The sequence below is a fragment of the Zootoca vivipara genome, chromosome 8, assembly GCF_965207765.1.
Source record: "Zootoca vivipara chromosome 8, rZooViv2.hap1.1, whole genome shotgun sequence".
NCBI classification, from domain to species: domain Eukaryota; kingdom Metazoa; phylum Chordata; class Lepidosauria; order Squamata; family Lacertidae; genus Zootoca; species Zootoca vivipara.
This window is the reverse complement of record NC_142591.1, coordinates 52,630,127-52,657,553: the sequence shown is the minus strand read 5'-3', so window position 1 is coordinate 52,657,553 and position 27,427 is coordinate 52,630,127. Positions and strand designations below refer to the sequence as shown.

The following is a 27,427-nucleotide window of genomic DNA, read 5'->3' as shown; positions in this document are numbered from 1 at the left end:
CTAAAAAGAAAAAAAAAGATCTTCACATTGTTATACATACTATGTATATGTTTTCAAAGCACATAAATCTTGTTTAAGAATAGAATAGAACGTATAAAAGATTTTTAAAAATAATAATAATTGAATACTAGTACATACCTTGCCTTTTTGTTGGCCTTGGGTTTTGGTGTGGTGTTTTTTGCTTTTTTCTCCTTTGGCTCTTTAGGGATCTTAGGGGTTTTGGGAGTCTTGGGTTCCTTAGGCTCCTTCTTCTCCTTAGGTTCTTTCGGATCCTTCGGCTCTTTTTTCACCTTGGGTTTTTTCTTTTTCTTTTTCTCTTCCTGGGAACAGTCTAGAGATTTCCTGGTAGGATCCTGGCTATCAAGCCCACTAGGAAAGCCATCCTTGCCAAACCCTTTGCTGGGACCTTCTGCAGCAATGTGATTGTTTTTCTTTTTCTTTTTCTTCTGCTGTGGTTGCTGCTCAATTGATGGAAGGTAATCATCACTTTTCAGTAGCTGGGCATTCGGTCCACTAACCTGAGTCATGTCTGGCACTGGTTTCTCGAGGAAGGGTTCTGACGGAGAATGCTAGGAGAAACAAATGAGGCATTAAATTAATACAACTTTAAAATTCAGCCTTGGAAATCTTACTGATTAAAAAAAATGTTGCACTTTTTTTTCCAGGAGACCAGGCAGTCATTCGGAAAACAAAATTAATCCAACATTTAGAACAGTCATGTTAAATTATTAATATGTAAGGTCTACACCTGTAAAGAGAATTATTATATCATAATTACTTAATGAGAAAAGTCACATTAGAAACGGCTTTACTTCTATTACAACAGAGAGCACAGTAAAGCACATGGGGCCACTAATACCCTGGTATGATTGGAACAAAACAGAAAGTGATCAGAGAAGGCAGGTGATCTGTATGATAGCAAGAGGATACATGTACTTTTCTGCCAACATTGGTGTAAAATGACCTATTTACTGCTTTATTCAAATTAAACGAATAGCTGATAAGAATGACCCATTTGCTCCAAGTATATTTAGTGACTGATGGAACAATACACAGACAAGGTGCTATGAACTAAGGCATGGGCAGAAATGATAAAAAATTAAGCTGTGAAAAAGTAAGTATTTCATCCACAAAAAAAGTCAATTTATTTTTAAAATGTATGTGATTCTGAATAAAATTACATGTATAGCTGTAATGTTCACTAAAGTTCTCCAAATAAGGTGCTTCTCAAAGTGACTGCTCATAGGAGTACCAAAAGCATTCAGCAGCTTTCTGGGTCCCATCTATCCTTATAAATACAATTAATGAAGCAACCACTATCATTTTCTGCTTGCTCTACTTGTACTAGGATTAGACAGCTGTTTTCTCATTTGTTTGTTGACATGTTGCTCTTATCATACAACACTCCTCTTATTCCTAGTCACCGCTGTCTAGATTTCTAATTCCAATCTCATTTCAATTTCTTCTTCTTATTTTTCTTGTCTGATTCTCATACAGTACCTAGGTTTTTGTTAAGACTTACACCAGGGCTAATAAATCAGAAATTATTCATGAGGTTACTTTCTTGTTCTTGAAAATATGTTCATCATAGAACTGTTGGTGAAACTCCAACCGCCCAATTTGGACAAATGTGTAGATTGTTTATTAATTGCACTCATGCACCAACTTTCTGCAAAGGCATTCAGGGCACCTTATAATTTAAAATAATAATAACCCCCCTCCACCCCAAAAAAATTGCAAAAGGTAAAACAGATATATATAGTCTCAGAGTGTTGGAAGTCTCCTCTATGAGACAGCTTAAAGGACTGTTTCATCCCAATTTCTCTTCCCAGATCATGGAGGGCACATACCTGAACCCAGCGCTCCCCTGCTAACTCCATGTGCTGCTCTCCACACCTGTCTTTTTTCCAGGCAGGTGGTGGTGGTGGTTAAAGGAGAGGGACACAGACTTTTCTGCGTATTATCTTTCCAGTAACTTGTGAACAACCTGTCACTTCACCTACCTTTCCTACTTGTTTTTTAAAAACTCTTAAAGACACTTTACCGTAGTGATATTCTACAAATTATTATGGTATCTTCTTATTTCAACTCACTTTGCTATTTGTACTTTAAGCGATCAGTTCAACACCTTGGCTCAAAATTTAATCTTTTACAAGAAAGAAATCAGTAAAGATTAAACACAAGTAGTGAATAATCCTGTCCGATTAGCAGTTAAAAAAAAATTCTTGTACTACTTGAAATGGGAAAGGTGTTCAAAAATATTTCAGTATTTATTAGACTTCCATAACCCTAAGTCTTTTAGAGAAAAGCTGTTTTTGTAAACATTTAACAAAGAACAGATGGCCTCCTTTAATCATGTGGAAAAAACCTGGGGCTCACATTAATACTCATATAACAGACTACTGGACTGCATCACCTCCCTAACCAGCCACATGATACCTTCCTCAGTAATGCTATTAATTTTACAGTTGTTGTTTTGTCATCAATTTCCAGTATGACACTTAATCAATACAATTAAGGGCTCTCCCAAAATCTCATTTAAAAGAAGGGTGGAAATTCCCATATCATGAAGGCCATTTTAGCACACAAATATCTACTTCCAGTATTAAGTTGTAACTCCTTACAAGTTTTATTCTGTCAAATGAAGCTTATTATAAAATTTTGTTTATTTTAATTTTATAATCATATTAATGCTGCCTTGTAATTCTCCACCCATTTCAAGTAAGGTTGCAATGCGGGTAGTGAAATACAGTGATACCTCTAGTTACAGACTTGATCCGTTCCGGGGTGCCGTTCGCACCCCAAAAAGTCTGTAACTAGAGCACCGCTTCTGTGCATGCGCGGCAAAACCCGGAAGTATACACTTCCGGGTTTGTCGTGTTCGCAAGCTGAAAAGATGCAACATGAACCTAACACAATGTGAGGTATGACTGTAAAGTTACTTTTCAAATATACAGTATGGTAATTTCCAGATTTGTTTGCATAGTGCAAGAAATCCCAGGGTGTAGGTTGTGAGTGTTAAGTTTCTATACTGTACAAGGCCAAGCAGCCTCATATGGGTGCAGCGGGGTTTGAAATAACTTGGTACCAAAACACCTTGGCTTTTAAAGGTCAACACTGACTATTTAAATAAGGCCTAGAAATCCATAAGCAATCAATGCTAATGGCATGGTATATGTGATATATGCTCTGAACAACTGGCCCAATAAGCATCCAAGCAACTACATTTTGTGCTAATTTAAGTTCCATAAATTACAATACAATCTGAATGTGTAACTGAGGAAGTGTGTGATCGAGGCAAGGTCCACTTTCTCTGGAAAAAGTTGCTATCTAGTGAACCAGCCTAAGTTGGTAAAAGGCACTCCAAGCCAACGGTGCTACATATGCATTCACAAATACAGTCGTACCTTGGAAGTCGAATGCAATCCATTCTGGAAGTCCGTTCGACTTCCAAAACATTTGGAAACCAAAGCACAGCTTCTGATTGGCTGCAGGAAATTCCTGCAGCCAATCGGAAGCCACGGAATCCCCACCGGATGTTCGGGTTCCAAAGAACATTCGCAAACCAGAACACTCACTTCCGGGGTTGCAGCATTCAGGAGCCAAAACATTCGGCTTGCAAGGTGTTCGGGATCCAAGGCACAACTTTATTGTCAAGTCCAGAAGAACCCCCAAAGCTGCAAACTGGGTCTTTGGAGAAGTACAAACCAATCTAAAACAGGTCAGTGGACTTCCTAATTCCAGTACCTCTGTCATACTTGGACTAAGCATAAGTTTGTTTGCCTTTATCCACCTTAAAACAACCAAGCAATTGTTTAGCCTTTTCTACTTGGAAGCTACCGGTATACGCCGGCTCCCTCGGCCAATAATGCGAGATGAGCGCGCAACCCCAGAGTCGGTCACGACTGGACCTAATGGTCAGGGGTCCCTTTACCTTTTTATTTACTGCAAAACAGTAGATAAGAGTTGTGAATTATTCACATACTGAAAAAACACATCAGTCAAAACCTTTGGATGACTTCTCCAAGCTGTTTCATGTAGATGTTGACAGCACAGAACCCTGAGGAAACCCACCACAAGGTGGAACAGAAATCCCCCCAGCACCACCTTCTAGGTCACTCCCTCCTGAATGGATAGGAACTTCCATAACACCATGCCTCCAAGTGCCATCCCAGCAACATGGCTCAGAAGGAAACAATGGTTAACTAATACTGAAAGGTTAGGAAAAACTATCAAGTTTCAGCATTACTGTACTTGCAAAATTGGTAGAAAACATTAAAAATGTATACAAAATGTTTTTTCTTTGCCATCGGGTTAGAATTTTGAGCAGAACATGACTTCTTGCTTAATTCTCATTTCATGATGCAAAATCTTCCATGATATTCTTCTCACAAACATGCTTATAATTTTCCTATCTTTTGTTCCATAAGGCACTGACGTAATCCAACTGTGAAGTTACCAGAACACAAACTACTGAGGCCAAGTTATCAGTGTCCAGACTGCAATGTCCTTTGGTCACCAGCCAAAACTGGAAAGCAAGTAAGAAAAACATAAGAGCCTGCTGGATCAGGCCAATAGCCCATTTAGTCCAGATGCCTGTGGGGAAGCCATAAGCAGATTTTGAGCACAAGAGTCCTCTCCCCTCTAATGGTTTTCAGCAACTGGTACAGTGGTGCCTCGCTTAACGAATGCCCTGCTTAACGAAATTTCCGCTTAACGAAAGGATTTTTCGAGCGGTTTCCCATAGGAATGCATTGAAATTCAATTTATGCGTTCCTATGGGCAAAAAAAAATCAAAAAAATTCAATGCATTCCTATGGGATTCACTAAACGAATTTTTCATTATAAGAAAAGACCCGTGGAACGAATTAAATTCGTCTAGCGAGGCACCACTGTATTCAGAAGCATCGCTGCCTCCAACTGCCTCCAACAGATCATAGCCATCATGCCTAGTAGCCATTGATAGCCCTCTCCTTCATGAATTTGTATAATCTTTTAAAGCCAACTATGTTGGTGGTCATCACTATTTCCTGTGGGAGCGAGTTTGACAGTGTGCTGTGTGAAGAAGTACTTTCTTTTATCTCTCCTAAATTTTCCAACATTTGGCTTCATAGGATCTCCACAAGTTCTGGTGTTATGAGATGGGGGCACTTTTCTCTATCCACTTTCTTCGTGTCATGCTTTTATAAACTTCTGTCATGTCACCTCTTACTCATATTTTCTCTAAAGTTTCTTCATCAGGGAATCGCTAAATGAATCCATTGATCATTTTGGTTGCCCTTTTCCAACTCTACAACATCCTATTCGAGGTGAGACAACCAGAACTGTACACAGTATTCAAAATACATTTGCACTATAGATTTGTATAATGTCATATGATAGTGGCAGTTTTATTTTCAATTCCTTTCTTAATGCTCCCTAGCACAGAATTTGTCTTTTTCAGGACCCAGGACACACTGGGTCAATATCCGCCCGCCCTGTGGAATGCCCTCCCATCAGAGGTCAAGGAGATAAACAACTACCTGACATTTAGAAAACACCTAAAGGCAGCCCTGTTTAGGGAAGTTTTTAATCTGTGATATTTTAATGTATTTTGGTATTTGTTGGAAGCCACCCAGAGTGGCAGGGGAAACCCAGCCAGATGGGTGGGGTATAAATAAATAAATAATAATAATAATAATAATAATCTTCATAGAGCTATCTATTCCAACCTCAATGTGTCATTCCTGGTCCGTCACTGCCAGTTCACACCCCATGAGCTTATATATTCAATTAATATTTTTTGCCCCAACATGCATTACTTTACATTTGTTTACACTGAATTCCCTTTGCCATTTTACCACCCATACATTCAGTCTGGAGAGGTTCTTTTGCAGCTCTTCGTAATCTCATTTTCTTTTAACAAACCTGGATTATTTAGTATCATCAGCAAATCTGGCTACTTCACTGCTCAGCCCAACTCTAGATCATCTATGAACAAGTTGGGGAAAAAACCAGTTCCCAATACCAATCCTTGCGGGACTCCACTTTCTACTTCTCTTCATTTGGAAAACTGTCCATTTATTCCTACTCTTTGCTTCCTGCAACTTAAACGATTACTGATCCACAAGAGGACATCCCATCTTATTGACACAAGAACTCTGCACCACAGAGGCCACTTGTGCTTTCAGTAACGGTAAAGGATCCTCAAGCTATGAACCGGATTCTTCAGGGGAAATGTGACCCTATCTAAAGAACTGGTTTAACACCACTAATCCAGGCAGATTACATAATACCAGCATCTCTGTCCTGTCTTGATTGAGCTTCAGTCCATTACCTAGTTCTCATCCACTTACATGTTTTCCTATCTTTTCCAGTTCTTATATTACAGAACTCAGCTGAATAACTAGACTCTATACCAGTGGTTTCCAACCTGTGAGCTGCAGACCCTAAGACATCTACAAGCTTGGTGGGAGCGGACAATAGTAAACCTTCCTTGGGGAACAGCAGGACATGAGAGATGGGAAGACTTGTATGGCTAAGTGCATCAAGCAGAAGTTCAGAATTGCAGGCAGGCAGGACCACTTGACCTCCCTCATCCCAACAATGAGCAAAATTAAGATGGTGACATGACCTGATGCACAGCACTGCACTTTGAGGTGCTGCTGGCATGAGCACTTGAAGATACTTAGGCAGCCTCATCGGGTGACAAGATCAGGCTCAGAAAACTTCTCCTTTGCCTGGTTTACCACCAGGAGCAGGAGCCAAATTGAGAAGTTGAAAGAGGTGGACAGCAAAAAAATTCCTCCTCTCACACTCTTGAGCTCTCACACTCTTGAGCTCTGCAGCTGCGTAGACGCAATTTCCGACGCCGCTTAATGAGTCCCCGCACTGTGCTGGTTTACCGCAGCGTGTGGGGAACTTGCCAAGCAGGCGGCTCAGTTCACAGGCGGCCCATGGGCCTGAGGTTGCCAATGCCTGATCTGTGGTATTACTGTGCCTAGCCTCTCCAAGGGATGCTCCAGAGCAGCCAGCCAACAACAGCTCCTAACTCCCTCCAACCACTACCTGCTCTTTATCTAGAGCTGAAGCCCCACCCCCATTGACTCTGATTGGTCAGGGGTTGTTCCCCAGGCTTGAGGCACTTCCTCTGATGGTATCTGCATCTATTGACAAAGTGAATGAACACCTTCCCTGCCGTAGGATTCCAATAGCAAAGCGGCAGAAGGAAATAAATTTAGGTAGGGAGCACACTCTATCTCAAGACACACTGGGGAAGGGGAGCAAAAGCAGCATTTTCCTTGTCTCTTGCAGAAGGACCACATGGTATTTCAAGCAAGGCAAACAGACTAAGCTTCCATTCATGGTTGTTTGCTTACACCTTACTGTGGGATAATCTACAATACACGTACCACTGAAATCATGTTCCAAGTCAGGTTGCAAAGGTCATTTTCACGTGAGTGTGCAAGTGTTCCTCTCTGTCTCCTTAGTCACTAGTTAGTCACAGCCCGATCCAAGCTGAGTTTCAGCAGGAACATTACCACCATGAAAATATATGGTAAAATATTAAGAAATGGGTCCCCAATACATGTTTGCGTTAAAAGTGGGCCTGAGTCTGGAAAGATTGAAGATACAGTGGTACCTCGGGTTAAGAACTTACTGTAATTCAGTCTGGAGGTCCGTTCTTAACCTGAAACTTTTCTTAACCTGAGGTACCACTTTAGCTAATAGTGCACAACCGCTGTGCAATTTCTGTTCTCATCCTGAAGCAAAGCTCTTAACCCAAGGTACAATTTCTGCGTTAGCGGAGTCTGTAATCTGAAGCGTCTGTAAGCCGAGGTACCACTGTACCTGCTCTAGGTGTAAGGATCCAGAGAAAATACAAGGACCTTGACCTGCCTGGCTCGGGACTAGATGGGCAGCCAGTGAAGCATCACACATTTTCAGTCAGATGCCCCCTTCAGCAATCTGGCTAGTGCCTTCTGTACCAGCTGGAGTTTCTCACCAAACCCAAGAAGCAGTCCCACATACAGCACATCACAGTAGTCTCATCTCAAGGTTACAAAGTACCGTGGTCAGGTTATTCCTGTCTACAAATGGCTGTTGCTGGTGAACGAGACAAAGCTGATAAAAGGCACTCCTACCCACAGAGCACCCTTGGGCCTATAGTGCCGCAGTTTGGGGGTGCCTGGAGTAAACCCTACACAAATACAGAGAGGAGTTCCTAAGATGGTTGAATGGCATTTTGTTTGCCTCCTTCCTGGAACTCCTGCAGCCAAGCAGGTGCCAAATGTCTTGCTCTGTTTTCCTTTGGACCACATCTGTGAGGCCATCCAAGACCTTCACACACACATCCTTGAGTCCCAGAGAGGCCACAAAAACAACATAGGGGGCAGCAGTTACCAGTTACCAGTCTCTGCATCCACAGCAGACACTGTGATTCTCCAGCAGTTTAACTTCACCCCCTGAGGCGCACTCTATTGTCTCTCAAGACAGACTGATGTTAACAATAAACCGCAGAGGTCTGCCTCTATGATCAGGAGTAACCAGTCATTGGACCACAGAGAAGAACTACATCAGAAGGTTGGTTCCCTGCGAATGCAATGGAGGCAGTCAAGTAGGATCTCTTTGCTGCCCTGCAGGTCTGATTATGAACCTGAACACATATTTGGTTGGCTTCTGAGTGAGATTTATGCCACTGACCCTCCAACCCTTGCCCAGTTCAATTTATCAACTGCAGCTCCTCAGTATACCAAGGAGCAAAACAGATGTCACAGCACTGGAACATGCACCAAGGAGAGATTACATGAGCCATATGAGTCTCACCACTCCATAGTGAAGCCAGATCCTCAACAGGGTCACCTGCTCTATCCACTGGAAAGTCCCCCTGAGTAGCCAGAAACATATAATGCCTAGTTCCCCACCACCTCAATTTAAATTTTCATTAGTTTTATAGTCTTCATCCCAAGTGTCATGAACTGGCAGGACAACAGGGAGGAGGAAAAGGATCCTGGTGAGGACACACAGAGGCAAGCAGGGGGTGGGGAAGGAAGTAGTCACAGGAGGATGGCAAGGAGATGGGGGTCAGTGTGCATGAACCAGAGCAGCGGGACCCATCACCAGAGCCAGAGGTGCCCCAGTCCCCACGAACACAGTGGGCTCTGAGGCATAGGTAGCAGCGGGAGTGGCACTCTAGGAGGCTGAGGCAGGCAAGGGCCCACAGCCCAGCTTCCTAGCTGGCTGGCTGGGGTTTGCTAGCTCTAGGAGAAGGTGTATGATTCCTCAGCTTGGAACAGTTGAGGGTGACATGCCTCATCAAGTCCAGGTGCTGCTATCAGAATGCAAAGGACAAAAGGGAAGCAGAACCAAGGTGCTGCCCATGTTGATGGACCTTGGCTTGGGTGCACCTGGACCTCTATGGGGCTGTGTTTTAGGTTTGACTCTGGACTGTATCCTGACTGCTAGCCTTCGGAGGTGGCTTACTTGGATTAACTCTGGACTGTGTCTCCTGAGCTTTGGACTCTGCTTGCTTGGATTGGCCCAGACTTTAAACTTGCCACCAGGTAGGCTAGGAGTTCAGGACACCAAAGGGGAGATTTGCCTTCTCAGCTTTACCCTCTCAGTTCCCCAGTGCCTAACAAATACAACCCCTCATCCTAAAACCATTACTGTATCTTATCCACTCATTCAGACTACATAGCTATGCCTATCTTCCTGGCCTGCATGTGGAAACTCCAGCACTTCTGCTTGGCCCCAGAATGAAATTAAGTGTCAGTGCTAAGCATGCTTCCAGGGGAAGGGCATTCACAAACAAAACTGATATTTTCTTAAGTTTTATAATGAGGATACAGGCATATTGGCCAACTCATAGAAAGTGAATGGGCTAGTGGAGGAGGCTGGATGCACCAAACACAGAAATGCAGACTTCTTTCCAGCCAGCTCCCAATAAGCTTTTTCTTTGTGGGAGAAGGTTAGTTACTTTTGGAGCTTTATTTAGGAGTTGAGCTCTAGACATAATCAACGTCTCTACCAGATACATAGAAATGATGTCTTTAACTCAATTTAAGTACAAATCCAATCATTTTTTTCAAACATGGATATTTATATTCTGCTTACCAAACGTAGGGATTTCATCTTCACCTGGCAAAAATAAACCGCTCTAGTCTACTCATTAACTATCAAATCTTGCTTCAACTTATTAGTCATGGGCAGTTTGTTTTCATTTGCCACTGGTTTGAGAAGTTTACAGCACACTAGGTCAAGGCAGAATGAGGCTGAAAGGGAGCAATACCAGAAAGTGGAAGAAAAGGGGGGGGGTATATCCTTGTGTGAGTTCCTATATTCCCATAGCTGCAATCCTATACCCACTTGTCTAGGAATAAGACCCAATGAGCTCAACTTACTTTCTTCTAAGTTGCCACATAGGATTGTACCGCTAACCTCAGAAATTTTTATAGAAGCCTCAATATGTCAATATTTTAAAGATATCCCAGGAGTTGTTCCACAGCAGTTTTGCATGTAGTATAGTAGTTTGCAATAGTAGCCCATGCTACTATTGAAACCCCCAACAGTGATTTTAATGGAAATCATTTTGTCAACCCAGATGCAGCCTCACTGCCCATGAAGTTGATGGGCAATGGCAGCTCACCTTGCTCCAGCAGCAAAGGAACAATCAAGAGCTCATTTTTCACTTCCGATTGTCCCTCTGAAGTCCTCTCAATACCTATCCTATAGACCTGACATTACATATGTTGTCAGGTTTGGAGCGGGTGGGCAATGTTTGGGCAAAGCAGCCTCAGAGACCAAACTGAGACCCTTGGTGGACCACATCTGGCCCACGGGCTGGAGGTTCCAGACTCTTGTTCTATAGGCGGAAATGATTCAAAATGTATACAGGATTCAAATGCAACAAAGAAACACAAGATTTAACTGCAAGATTGAAACAACAGTGAATATAATATTGTATTTCGTTATTAACACTGTTTAGTAGTCTAGTTTGCACCATTAGTTAGTAGTGTTAATGGGAAACTTGATTTAAATCTATCATGTAAATCACCCCTTTTCTTGCTTTTTAAATCATGAGTTATGGCAGGCATAGGCAACCTTGGCTCTCCAGATGTTTTGGAACTACAACTCCCATGATCCCTAGCTAACAGGGCCAGTGGTCAGGGATCATGGGAGTTGTAGTTCCAAAACATCTGGAGAACCAAGGTTGCTTATGCCTGAGTTATGGGCTGCAAAAAGAACAAGAAAAAGTGGAGACAGAGATAGTGTTGTAGAAATGTTTGGGACAAGGAAACAAAAAATTCAGGCAACAAATGGATCAGAACAACAAATGGAACAAAAATTCAGGCAACAAATGGATCAGAACAACAAATGGAACAAAAATTCAGGCAACAAATGGAACAAAAATTCAGGCAACAAATGGATCAGAAAGGAGACCCATTATGGTACAAGGAAAAGGAGGTTCACATCCTATGGAGTTCAGAAAGGAAAAAAGGGGCTTAAGAGAATGGGTTAAAAACCACTTAAATAGCAACAAAAATGCTTTTTTGCCATAAAAACTGTAATGTGACCCTAGTGATTTGAGTTGTGGAGTCCTGGTTTTAAAAGATAAGCATCAAGAAAAAAACACAATCTATTATTTCTTTGACATAGGATCATGATTGGCCTATAAAACTAAAGCTTAGGATAAAGGAGTTGAGAACCTTTGGAAAAACAGTTTCATTCACTAAAAAACATTCAGGAAAGAAGCTTGTGGAAGGGAAATTGATGTGGCATTACAGAAATAAGGAAGACTTCCAGTAATATATGGACAGAGCTCCAATAATAGAAGTATGAGGAACTTAAGTTGTAATCCTGCATACTCAAACAGAGTGGGTGAGGAGGAAGAGAGGCTGCTTCTAGGGGCAGGTACAGGATCAACCTGCGTGGGAAGAAAAGGGGAGTGGAGTGCTGCACAATAAATTATTATTATTATTATTATTAATTATTATTATTATTATTATTATTATTATTAAAAAGCTTTGTGCATCCTTTCTAAAATTTATTTATCAGTGTGTTTATTTCTTTCTGTAAATCTACGAAAGAATAAAAGAAAAGAAATATGGGGATTAAGGGGTTTTCTCCGGATAGCGGAGGGGTTGTACACTGTGTCCCATTGGTGTAGTGGGGGTGGCACTTGCCTTTCATCTGATAGGAATGTTCTGCTGGGGAGCCCCGCAAAAATGGGGGGTTGAGGAGGGTCAGTTTTTTGGGGGGTGATGAATGTCCATATTTTCACCTGCAGAAAGTTGGATGGTATGAAATCCATGCTCTCATATGGAGGAATTTACAACTTACAACATTCCTAAGGGTCACATTTACTACCAAAAGCTTACTCTACAGTCAGTGGGAAATAGGTTGGTATCTCGCCACATTTATGCTGCACACTGTTGGCTAGCAATAATGTCCTTGCTAAATATGTCAATGGAGGGAAGACTGAAGCTACTGGCTATGAGTATCATTAAGTAGGAGGGAGGAAGAGGAGCGGGAAATCATTAAAAAAAACTAAAAGCATGTAAAGAACAGCTGTTTTACCTATTAAGAAAATGATATAAGTTGCAACAGAATTCTAAAATTGTAAATCCTTAATTTTGAAAGGTGAGGTCTTTGCATATTTACTTAAAAGTAAGTCTTGCTGTGGTTAGACATTGGAGTAAGAAGTATTAATTTGTCTTACTCCCAGGTAAGTGTAAATAGGATTATAGTTCTATTCTTTAGAAATAAAATGCAGAACATATGTGAAGGGCAGCTAGGAGTTCTTTAGATGTTCTCAATTCCACGACTATTCTGCAGACACTATACCTTGTTTATTCACTGCAACATGATTAATTAATGTGAAGCTGTAGTCTACTGGAAAGAGGCAGAAGAACAAAGCAGATTTCAACATTTGAAATTTAACCTTCACTTTGAATTTCCTCACTTCCATTTTTTCCGCTTCAAGCTATACTTGCAATGTCCATTTCTGGTATCTCAACGATAAATACAGAATAAGATTAGTGGGGTTTTTAAAAAGGTAAGTATTACAATAGGAGAAATAAGCTGAGGTCAACAACATTGATAGTTATATATTGAGATGGTCAGACTCTGAAATCCAAGTAAGATCTCTCAAGAGTGTGGCAAAATACTATGTTCAAGATAATTCTTCCACCAGGTAAGAATGAAAATCTAACTCAAGAAGCGGTTTCAGTGTTAAAATTTTGTTACATATGAGTAGATTTGATATTAAATCAAGGATAGCAATTTCCAGAAGAAAAACACAGAAATTGAATGGGTGATATCAAAGGTAATACAGTACGTTAACATGAATGAATTTAACATCAATACTAGTAAAGTTTTAATAGCAGCAATTTTTAAAGCTGCAAGATTTGAGAGGCTCAATGACTAAGTCATAGACCTTTTACCTATAATGGGTTCCATTATAGCCCTAAACTCAAATGGAGGTTAGGGTAGACGGGGAAATTAGTAGTATTTCAAACACGGCTGGAAAATAGTCTTTCTCTTTATATGACCAAGGTAATGCCATTAACTGACGTAACGAGTGCAACTAAAGAAGTATTTATTCTGAAGCTTATTAAAAGATGGATGCTATTTTATATTTATTTTTTAAGGGACACTTTGCAAGTGGAACCATTATTTTCAAAGGCGGCAGATAAGCATAAATGGATTGAACATTTTGATAAAGCTTAGGTACTTCTTAGGTTAAGCATTGTTCATATATATAACCGATATCACCATGCTCAAATTTGAGTATTCACTCAGACTGATATAAACTGAAGTCCTGTGCTAAGTCACATGGGTAAGCAGCATCTTGAGTGGGGGTTATTTTCTGGGGATTATGCATACAGTGGTACCTCGGTTTAAGTACACAATTGGTTCCGGAAGTCTGTACTTAACCTGAAGCATACTTTCCCATTGAAAGTAATGGAAAGTGGATTAATCCGTTCCAGATGGGTCCATGGTGTACTTAAACTGAAAGTACTCAAACTGAAGCGTACTTAAACCGAGGTATGACTGTATATGCAAGAACACATACAGTCCAACCACTTCCTTGGAACCACCCCTGGGCGAGCAATATTACCTTCCGGAGCTAGCACACCAAACTGGTCTTGCTCTCTCCCCTCCTCCCTGCTAGGCAGAGTGGTTTTAAGCTCTCTGTCTTGCTTACAAGGCTCTTGCATGATATCATGAGGCCACATCCAAGTTCCTGCAAGAACCTCCAAGGGTCTGTGCAAGAGTCTCTGAGAGCCTGATAAGCAAGATGGAGAGCTTAAGAGCTTATTCTGCGCTGGGGAAACCCTGCACAAAAAGAGCATTTTACTTCTCCACCTTCTGTGAATTTAATTTGTTCGATTTCAACTGGCTGGCCTTCAACCATGTCAAGCTGAAATCACACTGTAGTTGCTAGTCTGGGCAGCTTCGGAACCATACTTGCTTCATAGCTGCCAAGTTATCCCTTTTTTAAAGGGATTTTCCCTTGTGCTGAATAGGCTTCCTCGCGAGAAAAGGGAAAACTTGGCAGCTATGACTTGCTTACCTTCAGCATTAGAACTGCATCATGTACTTTCACAGCATTCTCTGCTACCTCGGCTTAAATCAGTTGCATATGTAATTACAAGCAAGACTGCAGTCCAAGCACTTTTCTTGAAAGGCAAGGTTTATCTATTAGAACACAGTAAAAACTGGAAACAACTTCTGGGTAAGTTTTTGTTTTTAAGATGCATGCAAAGAAGTTTCAAGCTAAATCATTACTATAATCTATATATCCAGAGACAGATGCTGGCATGTTTTAATCTCTATTACCAATTTCTGCTAAAAATATGATTAACAATGTGTCACTTATGTGAATTGTGTATTAGCTCATGCTTATCAAAATAATAAATAAAAAGTGTTGCCGACCCCCCCCCCCAATGGAGACTAGACATTCTGTTTTGGTGCCCACAACCCAGGTCCCAGAAGCCATTTGGCTCCTAGCTTTTCTATCCCAGTTTCTAACACTGCTACAGACCCTCTTGGGTGTGAAGATTGGGCAAAGGGGTCTGACGTAGTTACAATGCTCTCAATTCAAAGGAAGGTGGCCCAGGAGGTGGCATTCTGTGTAGCAATTCCCTCCCTCTGACACTTTCGGACTGTTGTTTTCATGGTATCCTGAAGGCACACTTCTCTATCATGGCCTTTGGCACATGAGAGGCATTTATAGGACCTGCTCTATAAAATTCAGTGATTTGTTTTCACTGATTTTAATACTGTATAATCTAAATTGTTGTAACCCGTCCCAGAACCTCGTGGTGCAGGGTGGGTAAGAAATCTAATAATTATAATAAAATATCTTCTCTGGAAAATATTTTAGTCAATTTATCATAAAGCATTACATTATTTAATAGGTTAAAAACTCATAATAGGATATGGAATTTTAGCAAAAACTGCTGGCTCTTTCAAGTCCACATTTCTGCTTTTTATTACACTATATAGGTATGGTTTCAAGGCAACTTGAAAGATCATAAATAGAATAGTTCTATAGATGAGCCCTAGGATTATTATTAAAGAACAGTTTTAAAGCAACAGCATTTTAAACCCCAAAAAAGATTTATAATGGCTTTCAACAGCTTCAACTGGAACATCATATTTTAAAAGTCAGAAAACAAACTTCCTCTAGCACAAGGAGTCTAGTAGTACTTCCAGTATTAGTTATACTTATACTTATACATATAAACTGTTAGGACCATGTAATACAGACTTATTCTGAAACCTAATATGGATGGCATCTTTGAAAATCTGGAGTAGATGATAAGAATGAAGATCAAAGCCAGAGTCAAATACCACTACAACAAATGAGAGCAATTAGTGGATTTGCATCAAAGAATAGAATTATGAAAGTTGAAGAAATCATTGCATTGCAATACAAAACCTGTCTAATTTGTGAATGCTAAATATATTGATTGAATAAAAAAATATTGATTGAATAAAAAAATATAAGCATAACTATAAATGACCACTGAAAGATAATGACTACAAGCATTGGCTGACGAGAAATCTGAAGTTTCGACAGCACAAAAATTTAAAAAGTAATCAAGACAATAGGATTAGTTACCCCGTAGGACACAGAACTAACTTTGAAAATGTAACAATAAGCACTGTTATACACAAAGCAAAGAAAAATGTGGCTATCAAAATATTGCCAAAGCATGAATGACTTAAGAACCATAAAATTAATGGGAAAACCTATTTGGGTCTTTCGCTTCTGCTATGTTTGTAGAATGCAAGGTAAAGTTTTCCTCTGTAAGCTTTCATTTATTAAGAAAATTTGTATGCAAGCTGGTGTGGTTTTGTGGGGCGGGTGGAGTTGAAAGAGTGGAAATAAGAACTCCCTCCCACAAGTAAAAAAATGAAATAAAGGAGGTGGGATGAGTTCCTTAAGTAGCTGGCTCATCACCACTCCTCTTACGAGCTGCAGCTGCTTCCAATTGTTCCCTGTGTTTCTCAGCTCTACAGCTGAGAAGGGAGGAGGGGAGGGGCCCCGCCGGCTCCTCTCCTCACAAGGGCCTGATTCTGACTCGGCTCCTTCCTCTGGTCTTTCCTCTTCTCTATCTGATTCCTCCTCTTCTGAGGAGTGCCGCCACCAGTCTTCTCCAGGTATGAATTCCTCCATTTCCCCAGACTCTTCCGTGGTTGCCGCCTCACCTTGGGGCCCTTGCCACCACTCCTGCTCGTCTGGCGCAACCCTGAGAAGATGAACCTTGGATCCCTTCCAACTCCAACTCCCTATCCAAACCACTTTTCAGATACTCAGGTGACGTTAAACAAATATTTTCCTTCATATTGTGCTTCAGTTGAGAGTCTTCTTAAGAACTTCATACAGTATAAGGAAGGAATAAGCAACCTGCGGACCACAGTCTAATTTTATGCTGGGGTGGGACAAGCTCAGGGGGGGGGAGGGGAGAATGAGGGGGGGTATAGTTTTTATGACTTAAAAAAACTTTTTAAAATCCAGCCAGAAATGATTTCAGATTCTGTCCCTGCATAGATGAGACCGAGTTGGTTCCTATGTCCCCTCCCCAGCCAGCATTCAAATTTCCTGCTGCTCCCCACATGCTTAGAACCCTCATTTAGCTTTAAACTTAAAGGAAGGCAGATGCCCATGCCACTGAAATCTGGATTTCTAAACATCTGAAAATTAATTTAAAACCACAGACTTTCAACTGCTTTACCACAGACTCTCCCATTTGAGCTAGAATTACAGTTGTTCAGAGGTTTCAAAATAAATTCACATCAACCACAAATTAACCAGATCTGTCTGTTTCATTTTTGTAAAACCATAAACAATCTCATCCCCCATGATGTTCTTCCCTTTCGCTGGCACAAAGAAGTTAAGATGATGTCTCACAGCAAGACATTGGCTAGTGTAGAATGTGTCAACAGTACGAACAGTGAACAGAAAGTATCTAGCTCAAACCACTCCACATACATTCAGGGGTATCCCACAGGGTGCCCTCAAAATGTTTCCTAGACTACAACTCCGTCAGTCCCAGCCAACATGGTCAATGGTAAGGGATGATGGGACCTGTGATTCAGCAATTTTAGAGGGTATCCTGTTGGCTACCCTTGCATTAGATGGTCTTAGGAAAGCTAGGTCTTCTCTCAGACCCCTATTTGCAACGCAGAAATAGTACTCCTGACCAGCCATATGAAGTTGTTTTAAGAAATCATATATTAAGGCACTCTAGATATCCCAAATGCTTTGCGAATTCTATGTACAGTGGAACCTCAGGTTGCGGACATAATCCATGATGGAGGCACGTCCGCAACCCGCAGCATTCGTATCCCGCAGCGCCACTTCTGCGCGTGATGTGATTTGGCATTTCTGCGCATGCGGCAAAACCCGGAAGTAACCCTTTCCGGTACTTCCGAGTTTCCCGCAGTACACAACCTGAAAACGCATAACCCGAAGCGTTTGTAACCCGAGGTACCACTGTATTACAATCCCAGCTCCAATATCATATCTTAAATTATGCACTCTATGACTCCTCTGTAAAATGCATCTACTTTTTTTACTGTCAAATAATGTATAAAAATTTTGTTTAATGAAGTTTTTTAAAAAAATTCTTTAAAGAAAGTATTTTACACTCCTACACAACTGAGAGCTCAAAGTAAGAGGCATTTCATTTCCTGCAAAGAGAAAGAACTTGAAATAAAGATGAACATTTATTTTTTTCTATTTCTAGCAACTAGATTTTGCAGTATCTCATGACCCTAAGTTATGAACAATAGCTATTGGGAATACACAGATGACAGTTTGCACAAACGAAAATGATGCCAGCTTTAATGGTAAATATTTTTATATCCAGAACCATAAGGTCTATTTATAAACAGCCCACAGTGTTTAGCAACAATTGGCTGGTACACACGAATATTTCTTTCAAAATTAAACAAACCACTTCAGATCAGATCTGATCTCCCATGCAAGGAGAACTACAGCATTATCACTATCTAACAGGGCCAAAAAATATGGGGTACCAGAACTGCAAGCGGATGCAAGGCCATCTGGAAGAGAGAGAAAATGGGACTAGGAGGGATAAACAGAATGTTGGAAACTGTTCACGGGTAATTTAAACAGCTAAAGTTCAAGTGATACACAGATCTAAAATACAAGCTAGAAGGAAGCACTAAATGCATTGAAAAACATTTTTGGCGTTTTATCTGAACGTTATTTTTAATTTTATTTTATGTACCCATCAGCAACACACAAACAAACACAAAGAAAATTACTTACTATGTCATTTTCTAGATTTGCTCCCGAATAACAATACCATCCTTTCCCTCTAAGCCTTACTTTAGCATATCAGCTTTGGTGTCTCTTTTACATTATGCAATTTTTCCCAGAACACTTACTATCATTAAAGTCATAATTCATTTCTCAATGAGAAGTGATTTGGGAAGGATTATTCTCCGAGTGGCTGTATATCAAGTTGGAACAAATGCCTTCTCAACAATATAGTTAAGGTATTGGGGACAATCAAGGAGTTCACATGTGTGCTGTCCCCTTAAACCTTTCCCTGGAGTGAAGCTTCTCCAAATAGGGTCGAAAGTAATCTTTTTGAATGAGCATGGCCAGAATGGTAAAAGGATCTGATCCATAAACACTCCTTTATTTGTGTCTGAGGGCTGTTCACTACGCAGGAAAGTATGTTAATTAGATTCTTGTTTATCTGCACATATGTTTCTCCAAAATTATGAAGTTAAGTCAATTGTGTTGTGTGGATGGCAAAAGGCAGGCATGTCAAACAGGTAGATCGTGATCTACCGGTAGATCACTGGATGTCTGCAGTAGATCACTGGTAGATCATTGGCTCCCCCCAAAGAAGCTGAACAACTGTGGCTCCCCTAAAAAAGCTCAACATTTTACCTCCTCCCTGAAAAAACCCAACAGCTTTGACCTGAACCCCCCCCCCCAAATGGGGCCTTCCTCCTTCCTAAAAAAAAGCTCAACAATTTTGACCTGAACCCCCAAAAAGGGGGTAGATCACTGCCAGTTTTTAACACTGTGAGTAGATTGCAGTCCCTTAGGAGTTGGCCACCCCTGGCAAAAGGGAACAAAAAGAACATTCATTTAAATAAATATGCCATCAAGCAAATTTTTGTCTCAGGAAGTTCAGGCAAATAATATATACATACACATCACCTTTTTTCTGAATTTGTTAAGAACAGCTAATGCAGGGAAGTCTCTACTATGTCTATAGAAAGGAACTAAGTTCCTTCAAAGTCTTTGTGTCTATGGATGCTCCATTGCTATTGTATTTTAGAAAAATTAGTTTCATGATATCCCTGGCATACAATCCAATTTATAAAACTGAATAGAGAGGACACTATTAGTTCATCTTGAGAGTTCACATGCATGTTTGAAAAAGCAACTTAGTGCTGAATGTCATAGATACTGCACCATGCTTTTGTTTTAGTTGCTGTATGTGACTCTGGGATCCTTTTGAAGAAGTGTGGTCATTAAACTAAATGTATCAACTCCTTGTATCAAATGTGCGGAGAGACCAAATGTGAAGAAAGAAAAATCTGTAAACATTACATAAAAGTTTGCTACTGAAATATAAATTATGGCAGAGATTTGCTGGTATACTTTGCTATTGTTTCAAAAACTCTTTTTCTGTATGCATCTGCAGAAGTTTGAATGTAACATTCCATTTCCTGTACATTTATTCTCTAGGAATGAATCTATATATATAAAAATGTTCCCACTGCATGCGCGGAGGTCACAGCCTTGCTCCGTAATTGCTGAACCAAATTGCATCAAATTAGGACAAAGCGTACCTTGCCCATCAGGGAAGGATCTGGCATAATTTTTTTTCAAAAAAACCCACACCTTTCACACCTAAAATAATGATTAAACACAAAAAAGTGGTGCCCAAATTAGACATCACCAGCAGAAGGTCTGAAGACTCCAGCAGCATCCAATAGAAAGACAAATCGCATGCTGTTGCCTCCAAAGCCGCGCCACCAGATGACACCACAAAATTCCACAGCAACCAACTGAAGAGAGGCCTTTTGCAGCAACTAGGCCCAACATTGCTCCGCAGACTGAATAGGCCGCAGCAGACTAGGCCGCTTTCCAGACTAGGCCAAGTGGAGGTAAGGGCCTACCTGGGGGGTGGGGTGGGGGGGCCGAATAGGGGGCAGGGATAGGTAATGGGTCAGAACAGGGTGGGGGGAGACACAGGGATGCGCCTATGTAAACTTAACACATGAAAAACGGGGACTCTGAAGGTGAGCGGAGTCTGAAGTGGGACTCTGAGGCTCCATTTAACAAACTGAGCCACCGCCAACACGTGGCAGGGCCAACTAGTAATTGATAAATATAGAAATGAAAACCATTTAAAGCAGGGATTGGGAACCTATGGCCCTCCAGATGGTGCTGGATTCCAACTCCCATCATTCATTACCACATGCCATGCTAGAAGAGGCTGAGTTGGAGTCCAGCAACACCTGGAGAGGCACACATTTCCTATCCCTGATCTACAGGATGCAATCACAGGTTGTCTGACAATGGATAAAACTAACCCACAATTTAGGATTGGTACCAGCATTGTTTGGACAACAAACTACAGGCCTTCCAAAACCTACAATTTTAGCATAAGTTCTCTTTTGACAGGTTATCTGCAATTCAAACTGCCCATTTATCAAACATTTACAGTAGTTACCATAAAATAAAAAAATTCATTCCAGTAGCACATTAGAGACCAACTAAGTTTGTCATTGGTATGAGCTTTCATGTGCATGCACACTTCTTCAGATACATTAGGTATCTGAAGAAGTGTGCAAGCACACGAAAGCTCATACCAATGACAAACTTAGTTGGTCTCTAAGGTGCTATTGGAAGGAATTTTTTTATTTTGTTTCGACTACAGCAGACCAACATGGCTACCTACCTGTAAGTAGTTACCATAGTACATGATGCAGTTGTATGTGCTTATATTTAATTTCCTATGCTATTACAACCTACAAAACAATGAAGAGGCAGTATTTCCACTTTATACAGATCTGCATGTTGCCAGCAATATTTGGGAGCCTGGGCTAACGAGAACCAAAATTCTGGCCCAGGAAAAGTAATGTTGCAGTTAATCTGCAAGCATAAGCAATCCCACAGTCATCCAAGCTCCCATATACATTACATCCACTATGATGTTCTCATTATGCAGAAGTCAGCAGACCATACCAACTCCCGGTAAGAAAAATCAGGGATCAGCAGCGGTGTGGCACCGGAAGTCGCTTCTACGCATATCTGGACATGCGTAGAAGCATCTTCTGGTGCCAGCGCTGCCCTATTTCTGGTGCCCAGACATGGGCAGAGTGGCACCGGGGAAGTCGCTTCTACTCTGCTAAGGATTTTTCTCTACTCGGGATAACAGCGGGAAACGGGTTTAAATACAGGAGTTTCCCATGAAAAACGGGAGACTTGGCAGCTATGCAGCAGACCTCTATGGATATGCACCTCCCTCTCAGGTGGGAGGAGAGAGAAGAAAGGATATAATACTACCAATGTTTCCCAAGTGCTGGTAAAGTGTTTAAAATGCAATTTAATTAACAGTTCCCCCCAAGGTCAGTACTGTCTCTGTATTGCAGAAGGGGGAGGGGGGAGGCTGAAAGAGTGACTTCTCTAAGGGCAAAATGGTAAGTTCACTGATGATTTAATAGTTCTGGTTACAGGTAGGTAGCCGTGTTGGTCTGGATCGAAGTAAAATAAAAAAAAATTCCTTCAGTAGCACCTTAAAGACCAACTAAGTTTTTATTTTGGTATGAGCTTTCGTGTGCACTTCTTCAGATTTCGTTTGGTATCTGAAGAAGTGTGCATGCACACGAAAGCTCATACCAAAATAAAAACTTAGTTGGTCTTTAAGGTGCTACTGAAGGAATTTTTTTTTTATTTTACTTTGATTTAATAGTTCATTCTCTAACCACCAAAATATGCCTCACCAGAACACAACCTCTCCTTCAGCCCACATCACTCTATAAAGTCTCCTGCTTTGTGAAAAGGGGTATAGGGGACCTACAGGTCATTTGTAGGATGGAAGCTCAAATGTGATATATCTTTGTTGATCAACAGTACAGGAGATGCACATCCTGTGCCAGGTAAGCACATGTTAAAAGTAAGTAACCGAAGCTGGCATGCAATTCATTATGGCCATAAACACCCTATAACTTTTAAATACCTACATAAATTCGTAATATTCATAATTACAAGGAGGCACATTTATCTGGAGCCAGGATTTTGGAATCTAACTGAGAATTGTAACTATTCCAGTGAAAGAAATCCAGGTCAGGTTTTCAAGCACATTCAAACCCAGAAACCTCCCAGGTGATGCTGATGCTGCCGCCTACCAGATCAGCTTGCTGTTGCAGACTTATTTTTATGCTAATTGGGCAAACTAGTTTTAGCCAGCCTTGTGAATAGATAATTCAAAAGCACAGGATACTTTTTTTCAAGCTGAGACACAAGATGCTTCTAACTAGTTTAACAAAAGTTACTTACTCAACACAACATTCTTCTTTTTAACCATTTCAATACCCAATTTGGAAACTCCAGCCCCTTATAAAGAACAATTTATTTAGTTATTTGTAAAAGAAGTTGAGGGCAAGGAAAAGGAACTGTTTATATTCATGTTAATCTAGCTAAAATATCTCCACATTAAAGTTTTAAGCACATAAATATAAAAAACCAGGTTGCATTTTATATACATTTTTGCAAAATAAAAGCAAAGTATTATATTTGTAGAAGGGAAGATTTTAAAAGAATATTGTGCGAGTCCACAACTGTTTCCATTCTGTTTTTTATTGGCAGTAGTCTGGAATATATATTCACTACTTATACATCTTATATTTGATTGCACTTGCAATGGTGCAACCTCAAATAATCTATTGTTCCTGAACAAAGAAGCAAGAGACAGGTAGAAATAAACTTGGCTACACATTTAGTACACCATTTGAACTCAAAAGAACAGAGGAATCTGCTGGCTGGGGGGGGGGGTAGGCTTGTTCAGAAGTGCCCCCCACCAGTGGAAAAATGTATTACTGAGGGGCCACCTCCATCACTGTCAACCCACTGCACCCACATAACACTCTGGAGGCTTGGCTCTGCTGCCAGAAGGGTTTCCAATGGAAATTAGGCCCCCAAACAGGGAATTCCATGAGCATGAGGGAGGTGAGACAGATGCAGCCTTGGATCAGCGGATCAAAAGTCCCAATATTCTCTAAAGAGTCCCAAGGCTCAGAGCCTCCACAACGACAGAATGGAGCTTTCCCCACAAAAACAAACAAACAAAAAACATGCAGGTGGGGAAAACCAGTTAAGCTTGCCACACCCAAAGCCTTCTGGCCAGATCCAAGTCACCAGGATTTTGGAAGTGTCAGTAGATTTGCCACTTCACACACCTCCAACTCCCACTTAGGATTGCAATGGAAGTGTCACTAAGTCAAATCCTGCACTGAGTTAACTGTAACCTTTTTCCAGCTCATCCAGCCACTTCTGTGCTCCCTCCACAATAAATCTGCCCAGTTCTATATGATAGTGCCCATCTTTTCCAAGGAACCAGTTTGTCATTCATTCCGGCAGCAGCTGCCTTTACATCTTTTTTGTATAGATAGATGCAACCACGGAAGCTGCAGGGGAAATGCAGAAGCATTTCCCTCTGGGCAGAGTACAAGACAGGCAAAAGTAAAGAAGGCTGGCTACAATCATGCCAAATCATGCCAAATCTATTGTTAAGATTGGTTTGCAAGCCTCTCTTTTAGCAAGGGAAAGTGCCAAAAACATGTGAATGACAGAATTTGAATCTAGGTGGTGAGAAGGAACAGATTTCCATTTCTGTTGAAAAGGTGACAAGCAACATATAATAATAATAATAATAATAATAATAATAATAATAATAATAATAATAATAATAATTTATTATTTATACCCCGCCCATCTGGCTGGGTTTCCCCAGCCACTCTGGGCGGCTTCCAAAAGGATATTAAAATACAATAATCTATTAAACATTAACATACTGAACACAATGAACACACTGAAACTTGCACTTCAAAACATACGAGATGGCCTGATGTTAGCAAACAAACATTGGTACTGTGTGCATATTAGAAACTATGAAGTATAAGCTGCTTAACCAGTAAAATAACAAACAGGGATGGGAGGGGCATTCGCATACTGTCCATGTTGGACATGGGTTTGAAACCTCCAGTTGGTGGATGGGTTGACAGCCTTCCACATCTCTGGTCCCTTCCAATACCAGCTGTTCAGCAGAAGCAGATTTTAGAAGTCACATTCCACAGAAAGCCAGTCTATAGTACAGCCTCTATTAACTGAAAAGGTCTAATTACCATTTTTTCTTGCTACCATGCTGACCTCTAAATGAATTGCTGTGAAGCAGGTGAGAGCTTTCACCACCCTAACATTCAACCGTGCAGGAGTTCAGAGGCACTTCCTTCTATAGTGCTGCAACTTTAAACCATAAGATCATAACCAGACAGTGTGTGAGTGACACGGGTGATTCTTCTCTAAAATAAGGAAAGGGGGAGAGGAATGCAAATATAAAGCACAGGATAATGCACGGGGAGGGGGGGGACACCAATGTCTGCCTAATTTTTAATATCACTAACAAACTACGTTATTTTACATCTGAGTAATTTGAAACAGAGAAATCATTTATGATGGCTATTATAAAAAGGGTTCACAACGAAATGAAACCCTAAAAATAATTATGATATCCCACTGGTCAAATGTCAGGAAGACACTGGATTATCAGTGATATTCAGATCAAGCATCTTTAACACTATAAAATGCTATGAAACTACTGAGATTGTTGAATGGGATGATTTATCTGGAAAGAAGATACGTTGAAGGGGTGAGCTAACAGCTCTCTATACTTTATTGCAACTCAGTTCTAACCTAAGGTAGTCCTTTGACCTTTTTAAAGTAGCACTTAAGACTTTAATGGTTGCACAGAAAATCTGGAGTACATCAATATCAAAGCAAACAAGCTTATTTTATTCTCATCTTTTCTCAAACATTTGTGAATAGGATGACACTTCTTAAAATACATCTTAAAATTAAAAGTACCAATTGCGAGCAGAAAGACTGAAACTTCAAAATTAGCTAAATACTGCTGCAGTATAGTTTTGAAAGGTGTCAAAGAGAAATCACGGGAAAGACAAGATGCCAATTATGCACTACTGTAGTTTAAGGCAGCAGTGTTCAAGCTTTCTGCCTTTTCACATCAACTTGTCTGTCAAAGAACCCTGCACAACAGTGATGCAGATGATTCTGGGGTGTGGCTGCACTCATTTCATGCAGAGTGCTGACCTAACCTGTTGTAGCTTGCCATCACCCCACATGAACTAAGAACATTTCCTAAAACATACTTCATACTTCCCTATGCCTGCATATTGCACAGAAAGTTAGGTAATGAATGGAAAGCTAAATTTCAAAGAAGTGTATCCTCCATTACTTATCTTCTCACTGAAGAATGTAGAGTCCAATGTTTCCCAAAACACAGTTTGAACACATCCCAGTTGGATGCTTATAAAGTGAAATGACAGGTTTATAGACTCTATGTGTATATTCCAGTAGAGAAATCGGGAATTAGGTTCACCAAACCACCATCACCACCAGTCATCTAGCTCCAAATGTTGAAGATGGAACTTGTCACAGGATATGAGACCATATCAGTATTGCCTAAATAACATGTCTCACTTATTTACACTTTATTTATTAACACTTATTTACATTACACCTTACTGCTATGTAGGTGCAATTCACTCAGTTTGGAAAAATCCTTTATTTTACTTAACATATTTTTAATCTGCCTATTAGGGTTCAAGTCCTTCCAAACCTGTCCCTACCCTGAATAACTTAATGTCACACTCAAATTGGCTAACTCACATCTCACTCCTGGTTTCAGGTTATTTATTAATATTAAATATCACAAATCCAATGCAGATATTTCTTTACTAAGACTTCCCTCAAAGTAAAATACTGTATGTCTGTTTACTCCTACCTTCAATTTCAGAAAAGCTTGTTCTTCTATTTATTTAACAATTATCACTTTAATAATGTGCTCTTCCAGTTAATCTGGGAAAGAAATTATTCACGCCCCTTTTTAAAAAATACTGCTCATTGCCTCTTTTCCAATTCTTGGATGAAGAGATTAATTTTAATTTGCATATGGCTAACCTCTGCCACGGACATCAGCTGAACCTTGTCTGGGCCCTGTTCCTGAAGAGCCTAAGTCTGCTCAGGTTTCCCTGCAACAAGCACCAGCTAGGCCACGGGTGTCAAACACAAGGCCCGTGGGCCAAATCCGGCCCGCCAGACCTCGTCATGTGGCCCGCCGAGTGCCCCAGCCAGCGGGACCAAGCAGCAGGACCTTGCTGCTGAAGCGCTGCGTCGACAAAGCGCCAACAAACAGCTGGGGCTGGGGGGGGGTAGAAAGGTGGCCGGAGCAGCGCTGTGTGGAGCGCCCCGAGCCACAGCAGGAGAAGGAGGAGGCAGCTTGCCGGGTCAGCGCCCGGCAGTGCCGCATGGAGAGTCCCGAGCCTCTGGGATGCAGCAGTGCTCTGTAGCACTTTGAATCCTCCTCCTCCTGCCACGGCTCGGCGCCTGGAAACGGCTACTGCTGCTGCTGAAGCACAGACAAAGCACCCAGCAGCGCCGTGTGAAGGAGGAGGAGGATTCAAAGTGCTACAGAGCAAGCCGCCGCCGCCTCCTCCTCTTGCCTCACCTCCTCCTCCTCCTGCCGCGGCTCAGCCTCATGAACGTGAGCTCAGCAGCGGCTCAGCCTCACGAACGTGCAACTCTGAGGCTTTACGCACTTCTCCTAAAACGGACACCCGCTGCCTCACGCTGCACGGG

General features: G+C 41.1%; 1 protein-coding gene across 6 annotated transcripts in view; it reads right to left on the bottom strand.

Moving 5' to 3' along the window:
- CHD7 (chromodomain helicase DNA binding protein 7) overlaps positions 1 to 27,427 on the bottom strand; it is a 142,727-nt gene that overhangs the window by 78,618 nt on the left and 36,682 nt on the right. For all 6 annotated transcript variants that reach the window (XM_088675563.1, XM_088675568.1, XM_088675565.1 and 3 more), the window contains exon 4: positions 139 to 569. In XM_088675563.1, coding sequence (XP_088531689.1) covers positions 139 to 569 — 431 coding nt within the window. The remainder of the gene's footprint in view (positions 1 to 138; positions 570 to 27,427) is intronic.